Source organism: Megalobrama amblycephala, linkage group LG9, assembly GCF_018812025.1.
Source record: "Megalobrama amblycephala isolate DHTTF-2021 linkage group LG9, ASM1881202v1, whole genome shotgun sequence".
In the NCBI taxonomy this organism is placed as follows: Eukaryota; Metazoa; Chordata; class Actinopteri; order Cypriniformes; family Xenocyprididae; genus Megalobrama; species Megalobrama amblycephala.
The window spans coordinates 34,152,881-34,174,939 of NC_063052.1; the positions used below are offsets into that span (position 1 = coordinate 34,152,881).

A 22,059-nucleotide genomic window follows, 5' to 3' on the forward strand; every position below is an offset into this window, starting at 1 on the left:
GTTAACATCCCATAATAATAAACATAGTCACTGACATCCCACAATAACCATAACTCCAAAAAAAGAATGAACGGGAACTGAACCGGAAGAGAGAGAGAGACATAGAAAAAGTCGATTAGAAACTGCTCAGCCTGCTTCCTTATTACAGTTCTGTACATACAGTATACGTACAGTAGGCATTTGTGAGTGTATAAAATCCCATATATAATCAAAACTTAAAGTTTGTGCTCCTCCAGCCAATGGCATTTTAGAACACAACAATTCACCTCCACATGTCACTAACTTTAGTTTGGGGTCCATGTCACTAACTTTAGTTGGGGTATTTAAGCCCAAATAGCAGATAATAGTTCTGGTTTTGGATTTTCAGGTTCAAGGCCACATTCACATATGGTCTACCTCTCAAGTTCAAATATCACATTGATAAAGCAGCTATAAAAGGGCTTAAAATGAAATTTACACTATGTGATTAAGGCCTTCAGGAGTGCTAGTGTCTTGATGGGACATTGGGATGTTTCGTAGTTTGTCCTTCTCTTAGCTTCAGCACATCTTTTGCCATTTTCACCCTGTTAAAATCTACCTGGATTTCTCTGCATGCAGAGAAGTAAAATGCCAAACATTGCCAGCTCTTGCCGCACATATCTAGTCCGTTACAATGCAACACACATGTATGTATGCATGTACATATATAGAAACAAATGTCATTTCTTAGGGGGGATGGTAAGTGGTAGGCACCATATAGCATAATTACATATCAAAGAAATATAGAGGTGGTCGTCATGACAACCCACTCAGGCGCACCCCTCCTCCACACTCCAAAAGCACCAAATATCCAGTAATAATGTCTCAGTCAAAAGAAAACACAGACCATAATATTCTTCCTGTGCTGGCAGTTGTCATGGCGATGTGCAAGAAAGAGGTGTTTCTATGCATGTCTGTCTTTTTTTGGGGGGGGGGGGGGGGTGTATAAGGGAGGGGTTTCAGATTACCATGCATGCTAAAATGAATGCCATAATACTCTTTTTACGCTTTCTGCTAGTTCCCTCCTCCCCCCACACTCTCACAGTACCAAAAGTGACTCCATAACTGGGTGAAAGAGCCACATATGGACACCATCAGATAAACTCTTAAGACATAAGCGACGTTGGATGTGGCCAAAAAACAACTGGCCATGATTTCAATGACTGTGCTGGGTCGTTTTTTTGAATCACATAATTTGCTTGTTCAACTATAGTCACCTTCAAATGCACAGATTTACTGTTGGCTTTGTTGCTCGTACAATAAATGTGTTTGGAAATAGTGATATTTATATTAGTGCTACATTTCCTTTAAGGATATTATTAGGGGTTTTAGGGTTAGACCAAGTTAAGAACGTTCGCTAATATACAATGAGAATAGCAGTCTCTTACAGGCGAATCTTCTACCATGCAGCCAAATAAAAGCCCACAAAATTAAGAGACAAAAATGAACAGTCCCGTCTGTGATTTTCACTCTCTTTCCTCCCCCCTTCAAACCCGGCCCCCACCCCTCCCCCTCACTAATGGCCCAGACATCCCATAATATGCCCGACGACTAGCGCCCCCCCCCACCCCCCACACACCTTTAATCTCAGTCTGAACCCCATACTAAATCATGCAAAACTGTTCATAAACTGATTTCCCTTCTCTACTGAGCACCCTTGTATTAGCTACCAAAGCTTTGCAGGTTCATATTTGTGACATTGACTAGACGTTATCCTTCAGTTTGCTGTTTAATTGTTTTTGTACACCGTACAGCCATTTATGCACAATGTGTATTGTAAACATTAAGAAAAGGGAAGTAATCGGTTCAAAGGCACCCAGTATGGAGATCATGAGTGTATGAGACATTCAATATACATTATCATATAATGGCCGTACCTTTTCCATGACCTCATATTCCCCACCCCCATCATATTCCAGAGCATTGTGATTGATTAATTTTATCACATGAACCTATTGTGCTTCATTAAGTAAACAAAGGATGTTAGTTATAATGCATTAACTTCAGGGCCCCCATTGCAACATATGAAATACAACACACAATACTGCATGTCGTTTAGTTGTGTAAATCTTTCATTCTAATTTAAAAAAATGTTACATGAGATGGTGAAATGCAAGAGATCCTGTGTAATATTCCCCAACACCAACCGTTTCCATTGGAAACATTTGAAATCAGGTCAAATGCACGCTCTTTAATAATTAATAATGCGTATAGGCACACTGGGTTTGTCTTTATTTGTAGATCACATGGAAATACACATCTTTAGCAATATAAAGATATATATTCTTTTATGAAACTAAATTAAAATCATAAATCTGAATGATTAAATAAAAGATTAAAAAAAAATTCAGAGAATATCATGTTATTCCATTTGTACTTGATTGGCACTATCTGCCACTGGCCGCGTAAGTTAGTGTGTGTAGACATCTTTGCTCTCAAATCTTTCAGATCTAATCATATAGAGCGTTTGGAGTATAAATGTTCAATACAGTCTTTACCCTGAAAGTATAAGATCACTTAATAGCCGTGACTCTCTTCCAGATGTGCTTAAGAACTATGCGCCATTTTCCACCAACCAACATAAGGCCATCAGTTATGACTGCATCTACTAACATTGCAGAGAATGGTTAGAATCTATGCAGGGTGTTTATTCAGATAGAAACTCAACCCATTATTCAACTACAGTAAATCTGCCTGGAGAACTAAACATCATAAATCCTGCAAATTGCAAGAAAATAAATACACAAGGAGTCCTAGGAGATGACTACTTTTGTAAAATTGTTAACAAATAGTAAATTAACTTAAGTGTGTATTTACTCGTTGAGTGGTAGCTAGAATAATGATTTGGGATAAAAGTATAGTCATTTTGACAGACAATGTGTTGATGGTGACCTCTAGTGATTGACTAGAAAATCCTTGATAGGAATATAATATAGCTCCTCCTAGTGACCAGGAGCAATATATCCACAACCTGCAGAGAGACATGATCAAAAAGACTTGATTATTAATGCTGGGTTAAAAACAACCCAAGTTGGGTTCAATATGGACAAACCCAGCAGGCTGGGTTAAAGGGCACCTATTAAAAGTAAGTAATATAAGTCATTGGTCTGGTCAAGTTTCAGCTTAAAATACCCCACAAATTTGCCCCTATTTAGGGGTGAGCAAAAACATGCCTTTTACTATATTACTATATTGCTGGCTAAAAATATAAATCCAAAATTGGTTGAAAAAAAATGGCTGGGTGAAAACAACCCAATCCCTGGGTTTGTCCATATTTAACCCAGCATTTTTAGAGTGTAGTTTTAATATCTTAATTTGTATTGTTTGTAATGTCTGGTTTAATTCTCAACAGAACTTGAAATATACCTTAGAATGAGCAAGACACAAGAAAACAGTGATTTGTGTTATCTTAGTATTGTATATGTTTACACTATCATTCAAAAGAGTGAGTTAAGTTAAATAAAGTAATACTTTTATTCAGCAAGGTTGCATTAAATTGATTAAAAGTGATAGTAAAGACAGGTTAAATAAATGCTGTTCGTTAGAACTTTTTATTCATAAAATAATCCTGAAAAAAATTATCACGGTTTCACAAAGATAACTGTTTTAAACATTGATAATAATAAGAAATGTTTCTTGATTTCTGAAGGATCATTTGACACTGAAGACTGGAGTAATGGCTGCTGAAAATTAAGTTTGCCATTACAAAATATATTCATATACAACTTCCATACAGTTGAATAGCTTCTAAAGGTACTTTAGGTAGAATGCAGTTGCGAGTATTAAATAGAAATACACATTAATTTATTATATAACTGTGCTGATTGCAAAAACTATTGTTGATTTAAATGTGATTCCACAGAATGTTATATTGATAGAATCGAGCAGTTTTATGGGGTGTAATGTCGAGACGTCTTAAGATGCACACTGCTGTATTTTTGAAGCATGAATAGACAATTCTGCTAAAGAAATGCAAAACAATCTATGACAGTCTCTACTGTGACCTGTTTGCTAAAGTCAATTTGACACATGCTGGGAAGCCATGACTCAACAGAATACATTATTCAGCCAGGCTCTGATGTCAACACAATGAAAAGATATTTCTTTAAGATTGGCATTTCAAAAGGGACAGTGAGACACTGCTGTTCTTATTTATCCTTGAATCCTGTTGGCAGATACTGTGTCTGTGTTTATTCAACACAACAAAAATCAAGTTTCAGGTCAGGATTTTCTCATTTTGTTCAAGGCTTCAACTTGTGCCTAATAAAATGCAATTTTTGTCACTATTTTATCCACTTGAGCTTTGGATTATTGATCTTTGTTGGCACCTTCATTTTTTGGTATTGGAATTTATGTTCTGTATGATGTAGCCTATTTAAATTATTATCTTAAAATGAATTTCAGATTGTAGGACACGAAAATAAGGTTCACTTAAAGACACAATATGTACGATTTTTGGATTAAAATATAAAAAAATGATGTGTGTCGCGCTCATCTCTCATTAGCAATCGCTCCAGTGGCCTCGTTTCTGCTCCCACAGCACTCGGCCCTGCTCTGCTTCATACTACAGTAATGTTAATAATCTCATCCATGAACATTATTTCTGTCCCGTCCCGATTCTTTTCCACCAGATGTGAAGACGACACCTCCCATGATTCTGCAAAATCAAGGCGTCATCAAGCTACGCCTTTGTTTTGAATAAGCGACCTCTAGCGGCAAAAATGTACATAGTGTGCCTTTAAGGAATTGCTAATATCTAAACCACTTAATTGCAGTTTAGTGTTTAAAAAAATTGACATGTGAAGGCCAAGTATGGTAACCCATACTCAGAATTTGTCCTCAGCATTTAACCCATCTAAGTTAGTGCACACACATTTGTAGCAGTGACCACACACACAGTAAAACACGGACACACACACCTGTAGTAGCGGTTTTTGCCATTTTGCTTTGGCGCCATTGAGCGATTGGGGGTTTGGTGCCTTGCTCAAGGGCACCTCAGTCATTTCCTGCCAGGATTGAGAATTGAACCTGCAACCTTTGAGTCTGACTCTCTAACCATTAGGTTTTACTATTGCTTTGTCTGTAATGTTTTAATGCAAATGTTAATGTCCTGAAAGTGTTTCCACTTTTTCTTTTGTGAATTTAAGAACAAACAAGTCAGGTTAGAGAGACTGGCTCAAATAAACATATTCACACCAGTTCTTTAGAGATCAGACACATGATGGTGTGACACTTTTCGTTTAAAATCTATTTCTTGTTAGTGAAACCATCTCTGCTACAGGCTTTGTTAACCGAGGAATTATTCTCTAATAACATTAAGAAAAAAATAAAGCCTGTTATTCTCAAAATAATGCCCTCTTTATCTCAGTATGAATGTATGTAGTGTCAAGATAAGTGTGACCCAATTCCCTGAAAAAAAATAATCAGATTATCTTTCATTCACTCATGTGCCGATCTCATAAACAGATACTTTTCACACTAGCACACATACAAACACAAAATATATAAATAATCTATTTTCTGTATTCATACAATAATGCCATTCAGCAGACACTTGTTTTTGTACTGCAAATGCATACAACGCATAGAGAGTTTTGACCAGTTGTCTTCATGAATGCATTGTTAATTAAAAGTCAACTGCAATGCATTTTACTTCTGTAATGAGTCCGTTTCTGTGTAAAACTCAATAACTAGGTTGTAAAAAAGTGGGTCTTAAATTGACCTACATGTTATTTTACTAAAATTTAGCTCTTTGTTAACAAATATGCAACAGCCAAGGTGAACTTGGTGACATTAGCAAAAAAGAAGCAACTTGTATTTCAAAGAAAGATTATTCCGACAAGCATTTTTTTTATCATTACTTTTCTGAAAATTGTGCACTGATGAGTAATACAAAATAAAAAGATTTCTATATTATATAGTCTAATAATATATTAAAAAAGTAAAAAATTTAAATGTTGATGTTATGTTGTGTAAGGTTATTGTTTTGAAACTTTTGTATGCGAGTCATTTTCATCACAAAGCCTATTTTTAAGCCACAACAATTTAGTTCAAATTCGCGTGAATTCAAAAACAATTTCTGAAATATTTCTTAATAATTTTACATCATCTTTATATGTTTTACATTTTCTAAACACTATTTATTTTAAAAAAATCTAGATCTATAAGCCTATATATACATAAATAAGAAGAATGTGTAACGTGCTGTATCGACATATATCGATAAAGTCGGCAAGATGAAGCATTTTTCCCCTATTGTGATGTAGAGTGAAACAGCTTCTTGAACAAGAAAAAATTTAGTGCAGGACGTGATTTTGCACATGTGGAATTGATTGGATCATTGCGGTTTGCTGTTGCTGTGATGTCATGTGAGTGACAGGTTGTCATGCCCTCATGCCAGTAAACACGTCATCAGAGATGTCCCTGCAAGAGGGTCGTATGGAAGAGGATTAGGGCCAAGCAATAATAAAAACATAAAACCATCTCGAGATTAAAGTTGTCAAATTTCGAGAAAAAAATAGTTAAATTTTGAGAAAAAAATCGAAATGTTGAGAATAAACTCATTAAATTACGAGAAAAAACTTGTTAAATTTCAAGAAAAAAGTCGAGATAAAATGTTGAGAATAAACTCGTTAAATTACGAGAAAAAACTTGTTAAATTTCGAGAAAAAAGTCGAGATAAAATGTTGAGAATAAACTCATTAAATTACAAGAAAAAAAGTTGTTAGATTATGAGAACAAATTCGTTAAATTATGAGAAAAAAGTCGTTAAATTTCGAGAAAAAAAGTCGAGATAAAATGTTGAGAATAAACTCATTAAATTACGAGAAAAAAGTCATTAGATTATGAGAACAAATTCATTAAATTGCGAATTTGTTCTCATAATTTAACGACTTTTTTCTCGTAATTTAACGACATTTTTCTCATAATATAACGAATTTGTTCTCGTAATTTAACGAGTTTATTCTCAACATTTTATCTCGACCTTTTTCTCGAAATTTAACGAGTATTCTCAACATTTTATCTCGACTTTTTTCTCGAAATTTAACGAGTTTTGTTCTCGTAATTTAACGAGTTTATTCTCAACATTTTATCTCGACCTTTTTCTCGAAATTTAACGAGTTTTGTTCTCGTAATTTAACAAGTTTATTCTCAACATTTTATTTCGACTTTTTTTTTTTTGGAAATTTAACGAGTTTTTTCTCGAAATTTAACAACTTTAATCTCGAGATGGTTTTATTTTTTTATTATTGCTTGGCCCTAATCCTCTTCCGTAGGGTCGAGACGTTATTTTAATGAAAGATTACAAGGGCACATGAATTAAATAATAATAATAGCTAATGTTTACGAATAAATATCATTTATTATAAATAGGCCTATACTTCAATATTCCATAAAAATTTTTGATTTCATGGTGACTTCAATATTCAAAGCTTTGCATTCCCTACTAACACTGGAAGATTTGAGTCTCGCTTCTTTCTACCCAATTCCTCCATCTATTTTTACCAGCACTCACAGAGGAACATTGCAGCACCCTGTGTTTGTTGTTTCCCCTCCTCTTTCCGGGTCCCTCGTTCCTGCTTATTAATCAGTCGCCTTGACCTACTCATCCTCCTCTTTCTCTCCTCCTCTCCTCTCTAATTCTCAGCATCTTCCTCTGACTCATCCTTTCATCCCCTCCCCCTTCTGTTTCTCCTCTCATCTCGCTCTCATTCTGTTTTCCGCCTACCCTCGCTCTGTTTTGCCTCTCTTCCGCAGTTCGACACTTCCAGGCTTGCCTCTCGCAAGGCTACGCGCACTGACGGCAGGTAATCATCGCATGAAAGAATTTTTTTCAGTTTTGCACCTTCGCTGCTCCTTTGCATCATTAATGCATTAGTTGCGAGGTCATTAAGATTGTTTGGCTTGACCATAAATAATGCTATTGAATAGGTTAACATAGGTTTGTTTGGGCATGGCTTTGTGAATGTTGCATTAATTAACCAGGAATTAATTATGTCAAGACATCGCTGCTGTTTAGGGCATGTCTCTGCGGACAGTCACGGGGAGTCACTCCTTATGTTGGGGATGTGAATTTGGGTGGCAGTGTTTTCTGGTGCCCGCTGCTCAGGGGTCGGGCAGATGGATCCCGCAATATGTGTCTGCTTTACTGTTTCTACATACGTGCTATCAGTGTGTGTCCAACCTGTTCATATTGTTGACGGGCAATGTTACTGAATTGATTTTCGCATCTTGTTGAGTAAAAGTCATTTCGTTCATTTGTGTTTTCTTTTGAGTCGAACACGCAGGGTTTTTTTATTATTATTAAAACGATGCAATAAATGTAGCCTAATAAAGTATGAGAAACAGAAATAATTAGTTCACCTCGCGAGTTCCGAGTCGTATATTTGTCACGTGACAATCGGGAAAAGAACGAATCGCTAGTGAACGACCCATCGCCCGTCCGTCTACGCTACTCGCTTCGATGCTCCAGAAAGCTCTTCTTTTCGCCAAAGGGATGTTAAATTATTTATCTTTTTCTTGCCCCATCACGCCACTTTCTGCGCTATCCACCCCACCCCTCCGTTGATCGCCCCCTCCCCCCTGTATATGTGCTGACAGCACGGTTGCTGCAGTACCACACTGGCACGGCGTAAATTAGCAGCGTCCGGATTTAGATGCACGATCATGAGCTGGTCGCACCTGCGGGCATACATGCCCGTCTTGTCATTACAAATAAAGCCTCGATCTCCTTCTTCCACAGCCTACATTCTGGTGGTCGGTGCTACGAGACGCGCATTCCATTAGCAAGGTGACACGTGTGCCCATGTCTGTCGAGGCACATTTAGAATGCAATTAGCATGTTCTGGCTTTTTATTGGCTGGCAGCATGGCATGGCACGTCGCTGTCGATGCTTGAGCCGTATCTCTCATTGGTAAGAAGGCCAGAACTGAATGTTCCAGAAAAACAGTCCCATTTTCAAAGCAATCAGATTGATTGGCACTCCTGATGTATTTGCATATTGAGGGTTAAAGTCAAAATGGATGCTGTTTACTTTTATGCATATTCCTGGTCTTATTTTGAAAGATTAATCAATGCACATTATTCTAAATGTTCAATCAAAACTGCTAAATAAATGCTTTTACATGTAAATGTGGCTTAGGATGTTATCTTAAAGCCAAATAGCTATTTAGGTAGTGTTTTACCAAACTCATATTCTTGTATGGAATGCTCGCTATTCATAATCCAATCCGTTCCCGCCCTACTTTTGTTTTCTAATAGAATATTCAGTTTTACTCATTATGGATGGAAGTGAAATTGATTGTCAATGTAAACTCAGGTTGAATTTACTGTTGTGATGTTGGGTGTGTGGAGTTGGGTAAATAAAAAAATAAAACATTCCTGATTTTGACCCCTCGGACGTGATCAGGCAGTGATCGTGTTCATTTAGACATCTCCTCTCCAGGTGCTAAATGTAACCTGAGTAACTTTGTGGACATGCCTAAATGAATTACGTAAAAATGCAGTTTTTCACGACAAAATGCAGTTACGCTTTAATGCATTTCATACACAGGAAGACAAAAGCCAGCTACATTTCAACAACAGAATTCTAAACCCAAAACTGATTCTGTGTGTACATGAATGTACTTTTCCAAAGACCTTCGGTGAACGAAATGCACCAAGCATTTGATGAAATGCATTTTGTTCAGATACTTTTTGTGGTCTGGATCTCAAAATACTTCAAAACCCCTAGTTCATCTCTTAAATTTATGTATTTTGCACATGAGCAGGATTTTTAATATGTAAAAGGAGATTAATGGCAGATGCAGGTGGAACAAAACAGTTTTTGTCCTACTGGAAGACTTGTTCACTGTTAGATATTTAACCTTCTCATGCAAAGTCAATGAAAGGGTTAGTTCACCCAAAAACGAAAATTCTGTCATTAATTACTCACCCTCATATCGTTCCAAACCCGTAAGACCTTCGTTCATCTTCGGAACACAAATGAAGATATTTTTGATGAAATCCGAGAGATACGTGACTCGTCCATAGACAGCAATATACAACACTTTCAAGGTCCAGAAAGGTACTAAAGGCATCATTAAAACAGTTGACGTGACTGCAGTGGTTCAACCTTAATTTTATGAAGCAACGAGAATACTTTTTGTGCACGCAAAAAAAAACAAAAACAAATTTAAAATGAAAGAAGGTCTTACGGGTTTGGAACGACATGAGGGTGAGTAATTAATGACAGAATTTTCATTTTTGCGTGAACTAACCCTTTAAATTGATGCCATGCACACAGAGTTTCTAAACATCATGAGCAACAATGGCAGAGGTTTAGCTCTCATGCTCTCTTGTTTAATCTCTTTCTTTAAGGATGTCCATCGTGAGCATCATTGCCAGGGAAATCCTGGACTCTCGGGGAAACCCTACAGTGGAGGTGGACCTGAGAACTGATAAAGGTGAATCAATAGAGCCTGACTACAAAAGGAATATGTGGAATATGTTATCTACAATGTAAATTGAGTTTCTGGATGAATGAAGGTGTATTGACATCATCTTCCAAAATGCGTACATGTAAAATACAATTAATAATAAAAACTAAATATTATCAAAATGTGTTATTATGTCCGCATCCAAGTTACTTTTAAGAGACAAATGCATGAAAATTAAATTATGTTGATGCAGATCTATCAATAAGATATGGATGCACTGTATATTAATCACCTATATAAATGAATGACAGATTTGAAGTGTTGGTGTGTTTTCAGGTCTGTTCAGGGCTGCGGTGCCCAGCGGAGCATCGACAGGCATCTATGAGGCTCTGGAACTCAGAGATGGAGATAAGAGCCGTTACAAGGGCAAAGGTGAGCGATCAGAGATGGTCCATCGTAACATTGGCACTATTAACCATCATTATATACAACATTAAATTGTTTAAAGTGCCTCTATTATGCTTTTTCTAATATTGCCTTTCATGCAGTGTGTAAAATAGCTGTTTGTGATTGTAAAGTGTCAACAATGTAACAAATTTGCATAATGCCTGCCTATGGTCTTCATTGGCTGCCTGTGAATGACATTTATTTCGACCTGCCCTCAAACACTGTAGTTGTAACTGAGGCCTTGAAGAGTTTGGTTTGTGTTATTCATGTCAAGAAGACACTGTTTTCAGTGCTGCATATTCACTTTGTGTGCATTTCAAAAAGGATGAGGACTCAAGCTCGAATTGATATGGTAAAAATGATGCCATTATTACTGTTCGTATCACTGTGTATGCGGAAGATCCGGAGCTGAAATTCAGATATGGTAATGGGCGTTTCGTTTCCGACAAAGCCTAAAGTATACTTCGCTTTTTACGCGTTCGCAAGGGTCAGTGTACAGTGCCTGTGATGCGAATTTCATCATCAGAAGATTACGCATAGTCGTGTACTGTACGCGCACTGCCGGATTTTGTATGCACAGGTCGCACATGTGCATTTAATTTTTTTTGCAGTAATTACTTCATCCACAAGGTGGCAACAGTGCCCTGGGGGTGTCGATTCACAAGGTAGTCACAGAAAACGTGCATAAACAGAACAGAGCGGAACGCATGCAAGCTACAGCGACAGTGGAGGCCTATATAGACGACAGATTGCGCAAAGAGGTTAGAAAGTACCCTCATTTGTACAACTCTAGCATGAAAGAATACAAATATATGAAGAGTTTGGTTCCAAAAACGCAATAACTCCATTTTGATTCATTTGAGTAAAAAGGTGTTTTCTTTACCAAGAAAGTGGCAAGATGAAAACCACTATTTTCTGTTTCAAACATTCACATAGCATCTTTTGGTTATAAAAACATTAAAAATTCAAATCTACATTTTGATTTTAAAAAGTTTATTATAAAAACGTATTATTTTTTTCCCCAAAATGCAATAAATCCATGACACTTTTTTTCAAAATGCAATTAATCCATCAATATAAAAGTTATTTTTCAAATTGAAAATACACAACAAAGTAAGTTGATTCATATACATGACAGAGTCTAAACTTTGCCAATATTTATCTTATATACAGGCATTTTACTAAAAATACATTCAGCCGTCGCTCCCAAAATGAATCTTGTTAATGTTATAAATTATTTGTCATTGCCGATTAAAGAGTATCTGGCGCCACCGCACGGTTAAATAAACACATTTGCCGAGTACATTGGTATTAAAAACGGCTTTTAAAAAAGCCTTCAATGTTTACAGTGGGTGGAATGGAGCGCTGTGATTGGTTGAGCAGATATATCGAGTTCTGCAGAGAAGGGAGACTGGCGTTTGTCGCGTTTTGGAAAGAAAGGGAGAAAACATGACAGAATAACACGACAGCTATCGCATTTTGCGCAAAATTAATAAATGACTTTTCAATACCGACCAGATACAATACTGATTTTGGTGGAAACTCAATTTTTTGAAAATGGTGTTTATCGCGTTTTGGAACCAAACTCTTCATATTTACATGGGTTGTAACTCATGGCAAGAGATTGCGTTCGACTAGCGTATGTGACGCATAAAAAAACAAAGTATACTCAGGGTTTAAGTGGTAGACCAATCACAACAGACTGGGAGGTCTGACCAATCAGAGCAGAGTAGCTCTAAGGAAGGAGGAGTTTCGAGAGACTGAATCTTCGACAAAAACATTTTCAGATGTGAGGTGATGTGAAATGTGTATATATATATGTGTATATTTAGAGAAAATCAAAAAGTTTTTTGACCTTAGAGCTTCTAAACAAAATTAGGAACTTTTAAAATAGCATAATACGGCACTTTAGATTATAATTTTGATTATAATTAGATCATTCTTATTGAAGCCTTCTGCTATAGTTTTGTTATTTTATCTGTCTTGAGCTGTATTCTTGTGAACCACTTGTGTTTTAAGGTGTACTGAAGGCTGTTGGTCACATTAATGACACTCTTGGACCAGCCATCATTGCATCTGTAAGTGAAAAAATGGTTTTGTTTAATAAACCTTCTTTTTATAACAAATAACCAAACTAGCATGGGAGGGATTATAAACTGCAATCTGTGCATATTTGCTTACTACTGGAAAAGATTATCTAAATTAAGCTGAGACTAATTTCTGCAAGAACAAAAATTACAAATCATTTGCAGCTTATATTCAAAATATACTTGGTTTTAATAGGGGCACAGCTTGTATTTAAACCTACAATATTCCTTTTCCCACTATGATTTTCATTATTTTACAGCCTCCTATGTTTTTTCATTCCATACATGTTTTACTTCGGATGTTTGTCACCACTTTCCCAATAATTTTCAATCAGATTTTTTTCACAGTTTAATTCTAAGCAATTGTTAATTTAATTATTTGTTATTTGTTTGTTTGTTTGTTTGTTTGTTTTACAGATCAGATTCCGATCAGATGGGATCAGAATCAGATCCTACCCCTGCACATTTTAATCATTTTTCTTTTCATATTTTATACCCGTTTACTTGTAACAGGAGATTTTAAAACAGGTCCAACTGCTACAAATCTACCAAAGGCAGAGACACAAAATCTCCTATTATCCAGGTCTTGATTTTCATTCTGATCTACACATTCCATTCTTTCGTTTTCATGTCCTTTTTTACTTCCATGTCTACATTGTGAAAGCTAAAGACAAAGACTCAAATACAGATATGCTCAAATGCTGCAAGATTAGACTGACTTTGATGATGATTTTTAATTTCTCAGCAGCAGGGCTAGGGTTTAGACAACATTTTCATAAAGCATCAAATCAAGCGCTGTATTTTATTAATCTGGAGAGTTTTATCTTCATGAACTTTAGGAGGTCAGTGTGGTGGAGCAGGAGAAACTGGACAACTTGATGATTGAAATGGACGGCACAGAGAACAAATGTGAGATATAAACTTGAATGATAACATATTCATATTTTAAAGACAGTTCAACCAAAATGGAAATTCTGCCATCATTTTCTCGCCTTTGTGTTGTTCCAAACCTGTACAAAATATTTGTGTACAATATTTTTTTTCAGGATTATTTGATGAATAGAAAGTTCAAAAGAACAGTGTTTATCTGAAATCTAATCTTTTGTAACATTATAAATGTCTTTACTGCCACTTTTGATTGATTTAATGCATCCTTGCTGAATAAAAGTATTCATTTTTTTAATTTCTTTTCAAAAAAATAAAAATAAAAATTCTTACTGACCCCAAACTTTTGAACGGTAGTGTATAATGCTACAGAAGCTTTGTATTTCAGATAAATGCTGTTCTTTTGAACTTTCTATTCATCAAGGAATCCTGAAAAAAAAGTACACAACTGTTTTCAACATTGAAAATAATCATAAATGTTTCTTGAGCAGCAGATCAGCATATTAGAATGATTTCTGAAGGATCATGTGACACTGAAGACTGGAGTAACGATGCTGAAAATTCAGCTTTGCATCACAGGAATAAATTACTTTGTCAAATATATTTAAATAGTACACAGTTATTGTAAATTGTAATAATATTTCACAATATTACTGTTTTTTTACTGTATTTTTAATTAAATAAATGTAGCCTTGGTGAGCAGACGAAACTTCTTTTAAAAACATTAAAAATCTTAGTGGTTCCAAACTTTTGGACTGTACTGTATATGATTATATAGATATGATTTAATAGGATATAAGATTTATAACAAACTCAAAATACATTTATAAAATACATTAGTGTTCAAAAGTTTGGGGTTGGTAAAATTTTTTAATGTTTTTGAAAAAAAAAGTATCTTATGCTCACTAAGGCTGCATTTATTTAATCAAAAATACAGTAATATTGTGAAATATTATTACTATTTAAAAGAACTGTTTTCTATTCGAATATATTTTAAAAAGTAATTTATTCCTGTGACGATAAGCTGAATTTTCAGCATCATTACTCCAGTCTTCAGTGTCACATGATCCTTCAGAAATCATTTTAATATGCTGAGCTGCTGCTCAAGAAACATTTCTTATTATTATCCATGTTAAAAAGTTGTGCTGCTGCTTAATGTTTTTGTGGAAGCCATGATACAATTTTTTCTGTATTCTTTGATTAATAAAAAAGTTCAAAAGAACAGCATTTACTTGGAATAGAAATCTTACACAACATTAAAAATGTTTTTACTGTCACTTTTGATCAAATGAATGCATCTTTTTTTTTAAATAAAATCTTACTGACCCCAAATTATTGAATGATAATGTAGTTTAAAATACAACTAATATTTAAAAAAAATATTTTTTTAATAATTTCAGCACTTGTTTCAATTTTTACAATAATACATATGTATTTTTTTCTGACACTATTAAACTACCATATAAATCACAAAAAAAAAAGCTAATAATAAAAAATAACGATAATCTGTTCATCACGTCTACAGCCCAGTTTGGTGCTAACGCCATCCTGGGAGTGTCTCTGGCCATCTGCAAGGCCGGTGCGGCAGAGAAAGGCGTCCCTCTGTATCGTCATATTGCTGATCTGGCAGGAAACACAGAGCTAGTGCTGCCAGTTCCTGTAAGAAAACTCATTACTCAATTGCATGACTTTAGTACGCATCATCATAATTCACATCTGTTGGTATTTTCTCTTGATTATCTAGGGAAATAGACTAACTAAGCACATTTTCTCTGTCCATTTGTCAGGCCTTTAATGTAATCAACGGAGGCTCCCATGCTGGAAACAAGCTCGCCATGCAGGAATTCATGGTACTTCCTGTGGGGGCGGAGTCATTCCGTGACGCGCTGCGTGTCGGAGCCGAGCTCTACCAGACGCTGAAGGGTGTCATCAAGGAGAAGTACGGCCAAGACGCCACCAATGTCGGTGACGAGGGAGGTTTTGCTCCAAACATCCTGGAGAACAGCGAAGGTGTGTTTATGAGTTTGTGCATCACCTTGTCTCAGTGTGTGATCCAATTTAATCATAATGAATTTATCCACTGTTATGTTCTGTTGGCTTCTCTGGCACGTCTCCACAGCACTTGAGTTGATAAAGACAGCCATAGACAAGGCCGGGTTCACAGATAAAGTGGTGATCGGGATGGATGTAGCCGCTTCCGAGTTCTACCGCGACGGGAAGTACGACCTTGACTTCAAGTCCCCTCCAAACCCAGACAGACACATCACCGGCGATGAGCTGTTAGAGATCTACCAGACGTTTGTCAACGATTATCCAGGTAAACTGTGAATAATAAAAGATGTAAAGGAGATTTTAAAGTTCAAATGTTTATTAGTAAGTCACCTTGAGGTCCATTTAAATTATTCTGCCTTAAAACCTGTAATAAATATGCTCAAAATAGTTCTTTCTCCCCCGCAATTGCAATTGCGAGTTATAAAGTCAGAATTGAGAGATACAAACTCGCAACTGTGAGTTATAAAGTTACAATTGCAAATTATAAAGTTCATATCTCGCAATTATGAGAAAAAAAAGGCAGAATTGTGAGATAAAAAGTCACAATTATCTTTTAAATTGTTTTATTCCTTGCCGAAACAAGCTTCCATAAGCACCTAACCCTGGTTGTAGCCTAAACCTGACATAAACTGTAAACTTGTCCCTCAAATCTGATTGGTTGATTGAAATGTTGGTCCAGGATCAACAAAGATGTTGATCCAGGAACGTCAAATGATTGAGTTCAGTTAGATGTTTTTTGAAATGCATTTATTTTTTTAAAAAAAAGTACAGTAAACAGAGATATTGTGAAATATTATTGTAATTTAAAATAAATGTTTTCTATTTGAATATATTTTCAAATTTAATTTATTTCTGTGATGCAAAGCTGAATTTTCAGAATCATTACTCCAATCTTCAGCATCTCACGATCCTTCAGAAATCATTCTAATACGCTGATTTGATGCTCAAGTGCTGCTTAATATTTTTGCTTAATGTTTTTGTGGAAACCTTGATACATTTTTTTGGTGAATATCAAGCAAAAAACATTAACACAGCATTTAATTGAATTAGAAATCTTTTGTAACATTGTAAATGTCACTTTTGGTCACTTTTAATGCATGAATAAAAATATTAATTGTTTTCCAAAGAAAATCATAGTGACCCCAAACAAGTATTGTACTTTTCCTACCTGGATATACCAGCGGATCTTAAGATGCATTTAAACCATGTTTTTGTTCCCGTCATCTTTGACAGTGGTGTCCATTGAGGACCCGTTTGATCAGGATGACTGGGCCGCTTGGACTAACATGACGGGTTCAGTGGGGATCCAGATCGTGGGCGACGACCTGACCGTGACAAACCCAAAGAGGATAGAGAAGGCTGCGGAAGACCGCGCTTGCAACTGTCTGCTCCTGAAGGTCAACCAGATCGGCACGGTCACAGAGGCCATCCAGGCGTGAGTAACTCTAAATTATGTCCAATAAACCAGCATTTTCAAGCTCTTTAACTTCCCATTTTGAACTGTGCATTCCTCAGATGTAAGCTCGCTCAGGCCAACGGATGGGGCGTGATGGTCAGCCATCGCTCAGGAGAGACAGAAGACACTTTCATCGCTGATCTAGTGGTGGGACTCTGCACTGGACAGGTACGCACACAAATGTATCCGTTATGTACAGAGATTATATGGTTTATATGTTTATGGTGTGTTTTACATAATCATAATCAAGTTTGATTAATTTGACACTCTTTCTCTCTCTTATCTTTCAGATAAAGACAGGAGCTCCATGTAGATCTGAGCGCCTCGCCAAATACAACCAACTTATGAGGCAAGAGAGCTTTCAAGCACACTATTTTTAGCAGCTCAGTAAAAATATTCATTCGAATCTCCAAAACAATGTCCAAATAATAGTCACATGCTTTTTACCTCTATTAAAGAGATAGTGCACCCAAAAATGAAAATTTGATGTTTATCTGTTTACCCCCAGGGCATCCAAGATGTAGGTGACTTTGTTTCTTCAGTGGAACACAAATGATGATTTTTAACTCCAACCGCTGCCGTCTGTCAGTCGTATAATGCGTGTCAGTGGGAACTTCATCTATAAGAGTCAAAAAAACTTGCACAGACAAATCCAAATTAAACCCTGCGGCTTGTGACGACACATTGATGTCCTAAGACACGAAACGATCGGTTTGTGTGAGAAACCGAACAGTATTTATATCATTTTTTACCTCTAAAACACCACTATGTCCAACTGCCTTGAGCATCAGAAAACAATGATGAGGGAAGTGATGTCTCACGCTTTGCTTCAATGAGTGCGAGACATCACTTCCGTTGTCAGAGCGTGATCAGACCTCACTAACTGGATGCGCAACGCAGTTGGACATAGTGGTGTTTTAGAGGTAAAAAATTATATTAATAATGTTTGGTTTCTCGCACAAACCGATCATTTCGCGTCTTAGGACATCAATGTGTCGCCACGAGCCGCAGGGTTTAATTTGGATTTGTCTGTGCACGTTTTTTTGACTCTTATAGATGGAGTTCCCATTGACACGCATTATACGACTGACAGACAGCAACGGTTGGAGTTAAAGATCATGATTTGTGTTCTACTGAAGAAACAAAGTCACCTACATCTTGGATGCCCTGGGGGTAAGCAGATAAACATCAAATTTTCATTTTTGGGTGAACTATCCCTTTAAAAAGGCTGTTGCCAAAATCATAGCAATCTCCAATCTCGAAAAGCACTACTTATTTTGCTTGCTTGATTTGTAAAGCCATAACTGTTGACTTAAAAAAAAAAAAAAAAAGATTTAACTTTTTACCATATATTTAGTGATACTGTTATACTTAAAGGGATAGTTCACCACTTTGAGGCTTCAAAAAGCTCATAAAGAGATCGTAAATCTAATCCATATGAATCAAGCGGTTTAATCCAAATTTTCTGAAGAGACTCGATCGCTTTATATGATGAACAGATTGAATTTAGGCTTTTATTCATATATAAACATTGATCAGCGAACATAAACAGAAGGTTAACCAAACCCTATTCCAGAAGCTCAAACGTGCTGCGTTACACTCAAATGAATCCCATTGGTTCTCGCATGTCAAGCGAACATGCTTGAGCTTCCGTTTACCACAACTGATGTGCGAGTTGATGAATGTGAATATACATGTGAATATAAGCCTAAATTCAATCTGTTCATCATATAAAGCGATCGAGTCTCTTCAGAAAATTTGAACTAAACCGCTTTTTGAAGCATCAAAGTGGTAGTTGCGTAGCAGTCAATGGAGGGACAGAAAACTCTCAGATTTCATCGAAAAAATCTTCATTTTGGTTCTGAAGATGAGCGAAAGTCTTACAGGTTTGGAACAACACGAGGGTAAGTAATTAATGACAGAATTTTCATTTTTGGGTGAACTAACCCTTTAAGATTAAACTCACAATTCTGACATTTCCTTGCGATTGCAAGTTTATATAAATTCTGAGAAAAAAAGTCGGAATTGTGAGATTTAAAAAGTCCAAATTGTGAGATAAAAAATGTGCAATTACTTTTTTTATTTTGTATTCTTTGGTGTAAACAAGCTTCCATAGCAAAAATCCCATAGACTTCCATTGAATGAAAGACTTGAGCCATATTTTGAGATTTTTTGGTGCGTTTGGAACTTTATTATTATTATTTATTTAATTAATTAATTTTAATTTTTAGTACATTGCTAGGTGGTTGCCCACTGGCCAATGAGCAGCCACCTAGCAACTAAAAAAACACTCAGACTACATAGCAACACCCTGGTAACCATCCTTACATTGTAGTGCCACTATTTCATGGACACATCATTCATATTTTCTTCAGAAAATGTAAAAATCTGTCATTTCAATTGTGGATCAGCACATACAAGTGCTTCAAAAATGAAAATGACTCAACTTGCAGAATAACTGTTGTGCTGAAAAAGCCCCAGTCTCAGAAATGAACGTGGCCGCAAAAAGAACCAATAATTAACATTGCTGATTACAGGCTTCTAGCTCTTTCTCCGTCACCTCCTGTTCCCATATAATTAATCCATGTCCATCTCTGCCAATCTGTCTCTTTTTTCTGCCTCACAGGATTGAAGAAGAATTGGGTGATCAGGCTCGTTTCGCCGGGCACAATTTCAGAAACCCTAGCGCTCTGTGATACTGACATCACCACACCGAAATCACACGAAAAAAACTACTGACAAACAGAGTATGTACTGCACTGAACCGACTGACTACCCCTGACATCCCCTAAAACCATTCAAAATGCATCAAAACAGCACTATTTGCACTGATATACTAAAAATGACTTACTCAGACACTCAAAATATATATTTAAACTAACCTGGACTGAGGACAGGCTTTGATAGACCAAATATTATGCACAGCGGATCCTGGACAAACCAACATTATGCACAAGTGATACTGAAGTACTTGACAGGAAAAACATGTGCACAGGGTGGACATGCATGCGTATGATATAAAATGGACCTTGAATTTAACAAGGCAAAGGCTTTGTTGTCTAAAAAAGAAGGATTTAACTCAGATGGAATAAAAGTAGAGATTTATTTTAATCAGGTGTAATCTTTAAATTTAAGCTTCAATTTAGATGTGAAATATATGTAAATATAAAAATACTAAAGCCACACTAAAGAAATCAAATGTAATTTTTATGGTTCATTGCATGAGAACTAGGCAAAAATAATAGATTTTGGAAAATGGATGTAGAAAAATGAAATAGTTACGTGAATATTTATGCAGCTGTGGGATTTTCAGTGGGAAGACGCCGACAGTGAAGTATTCAGATATATAAGGGACCAGCATTTACTCTAAAAGACAGTTTACTAAGTAGTTTGCCCAGGGCATTAGATGCTTTTTATCAAACAATACTCTCTCTCTCAGATGCTGTTTTTTATGTCCATCTCTGACCCAAAAGCATGCTGAAGAAAATCAAAAGAAAAGACCAAATCAGCAAATATAATAAAATAAAATAAAATAAAATATGGTGCTTGAACCTCTGACTTAAAAAAAAGATAAGAGTTTACTCATTTTAGTATATTAAAAATTCAAAATAATGTGTGTAGAATATATTTCTTTTCATAACGATGCTTCGCTATTTAAAACAACATAAGGTACATTTAAAGTTCATAAGTTTCTGTATATTGTCATTAAGTTGGGAGGTCTAAAATATGTCCTCGTGTGATTGTTGTTGTAGTCCGATGGCATAGATCAACACAGCCTAACACACACACACACACACACGAGACAATGAAATCTAAAAGTACTGAACATAAACGTTACTTCTAATAACAATAATTATATCCACGTGACCCCAAATCATCATACGTCTGCCTGATTTTCTCATGCAATGACTCTTAAAATGTACTTTCGCATTTTCTTTCAACCTGGATTTTAAAGGGGAAGTGAATTTTCTTTAAAAGGATAGTTTAAATAATTTTTTGTCATCATTTAGTAACCCTCAGGTTGTTCCAAACCTGTATGAGTTTGTTTCTTCTGTTGAACACAAAAGAAGTTAAAGAATGTTGTTAATCAAACACTTGACGGTAGCCATTGACTTACATAGTAGGAAAAAAAAAAAAATACTATTAAAGTCAATAGCTACCGTCAACTGTCTGGCTACCCACATTCTTTAACTTGTGTTCAGCAGAAGAAAGAAACTCATACAGGCTTGGAACAACTTGAAGGTGACTAAATGATGACAAAATTTTCATTTTTGGGTGAACTTTCCCTTTAAATGGGTAAAACACTTTCTCCTCTCCCTTCTTAAAGGGTTAGTTCACCCAAAAATGAAAATTCTGTCATTAATTACTCACCCTCATGTTGTTCCTTCATTCATCTTTGGAACACAAATTAAGATATTTTTGATAAAATCCGATGGCTCAGTGAGGCCTGCATAGCCAGCAAGATAATTAACACTTTCAATGTCCAGAAAGCTACTAAAGATGTATTTAAAACAGATCATGTGACTACAGTGGTTCAACCCTAATGTTATGAAGCGACGAGAATACTTTTTATGCGCCAAAAAATGACTTTATTCAACAATATCTAGTGATGAGCGATCTCAAAACACTGTTTCATGAAGCTTCGAAGCTTTACGAATCTTTCGTTTCGAATCAGTGGTTCAGAGCATGTATCAAA

General features: G+C 36.0%; 1 protein-coding gene across 2 annotated transcripts; it reads left to right on the plus strand.

Annotated features, from left to right (window-relative positions):
• The first annotated feature begins 7,670 nt into the window (after nt 1-7,670).
• Nucleotides 7,671-20,856, plus strand: eno2 (enolase 2). 2 transcript variants are annotated; one of them, XM_048203042.1, is made up of 12 exons: nt 7,671-7,826; nt 10,378-10,463; nt 10,773-10,868; nt 12,903-12,961; nt 13,810-13,879; nt 15,381-15,514; nt 15,643-15,865; nt 15,975-16,172; nt 17,141-17,342; nt 17,423-17,531; nt 17,654-17,712; nt 19,990-20,856. In XM_048203042.1, exons 2-12 carry the CDS (start codon nt 10,379-10,381, stop codon nt 20,057-20,059), a joined length of 1,305 nt encoding a protein of 434 aa, XP_048058999.1. In that variant the 5' UTR covers nt 7,671-7,826; nt 10,378; the 3' UTR covers nt 20,060-20,856. The 2 variants fall into 2 exon arrangements, with proteins under 2 accessions (XP_048058999.1, XP_048059000.1); XM_048203043.1 differs by lacking the exons at nt 7,671-7,826; nt 10,378-10,463; nt 10,773-10,868 and adding an exon at nt 13,388-13,553.
• The last annotated feature ends 1,203 nt before the right edge of the window (nt 20,857-22,059 follow it).

Coding starts and splice junctions, on each gene's coding strand:
- eno2 (XM_048203042.1), top strand. CDS start 10,379: ATGTCCATCGTGAGCATCATTGCCAGGGAAATCCTGGACTCTCGGGGA. Junction 15,515..15,642: donor AGCTAGTGCTGCCAGTTCCT/GTAAGAAAACTC, acceptor TCCATTTGTCAG/GCCTTTAATGTAATCAACGG. Junction 15,866..15,974: donor CATCCTGGAGAACAGCGAAG/GTGTGTTTATGA, acceptor ACGTCTCCACAG/CACTTGAGTTGATAAAGACA.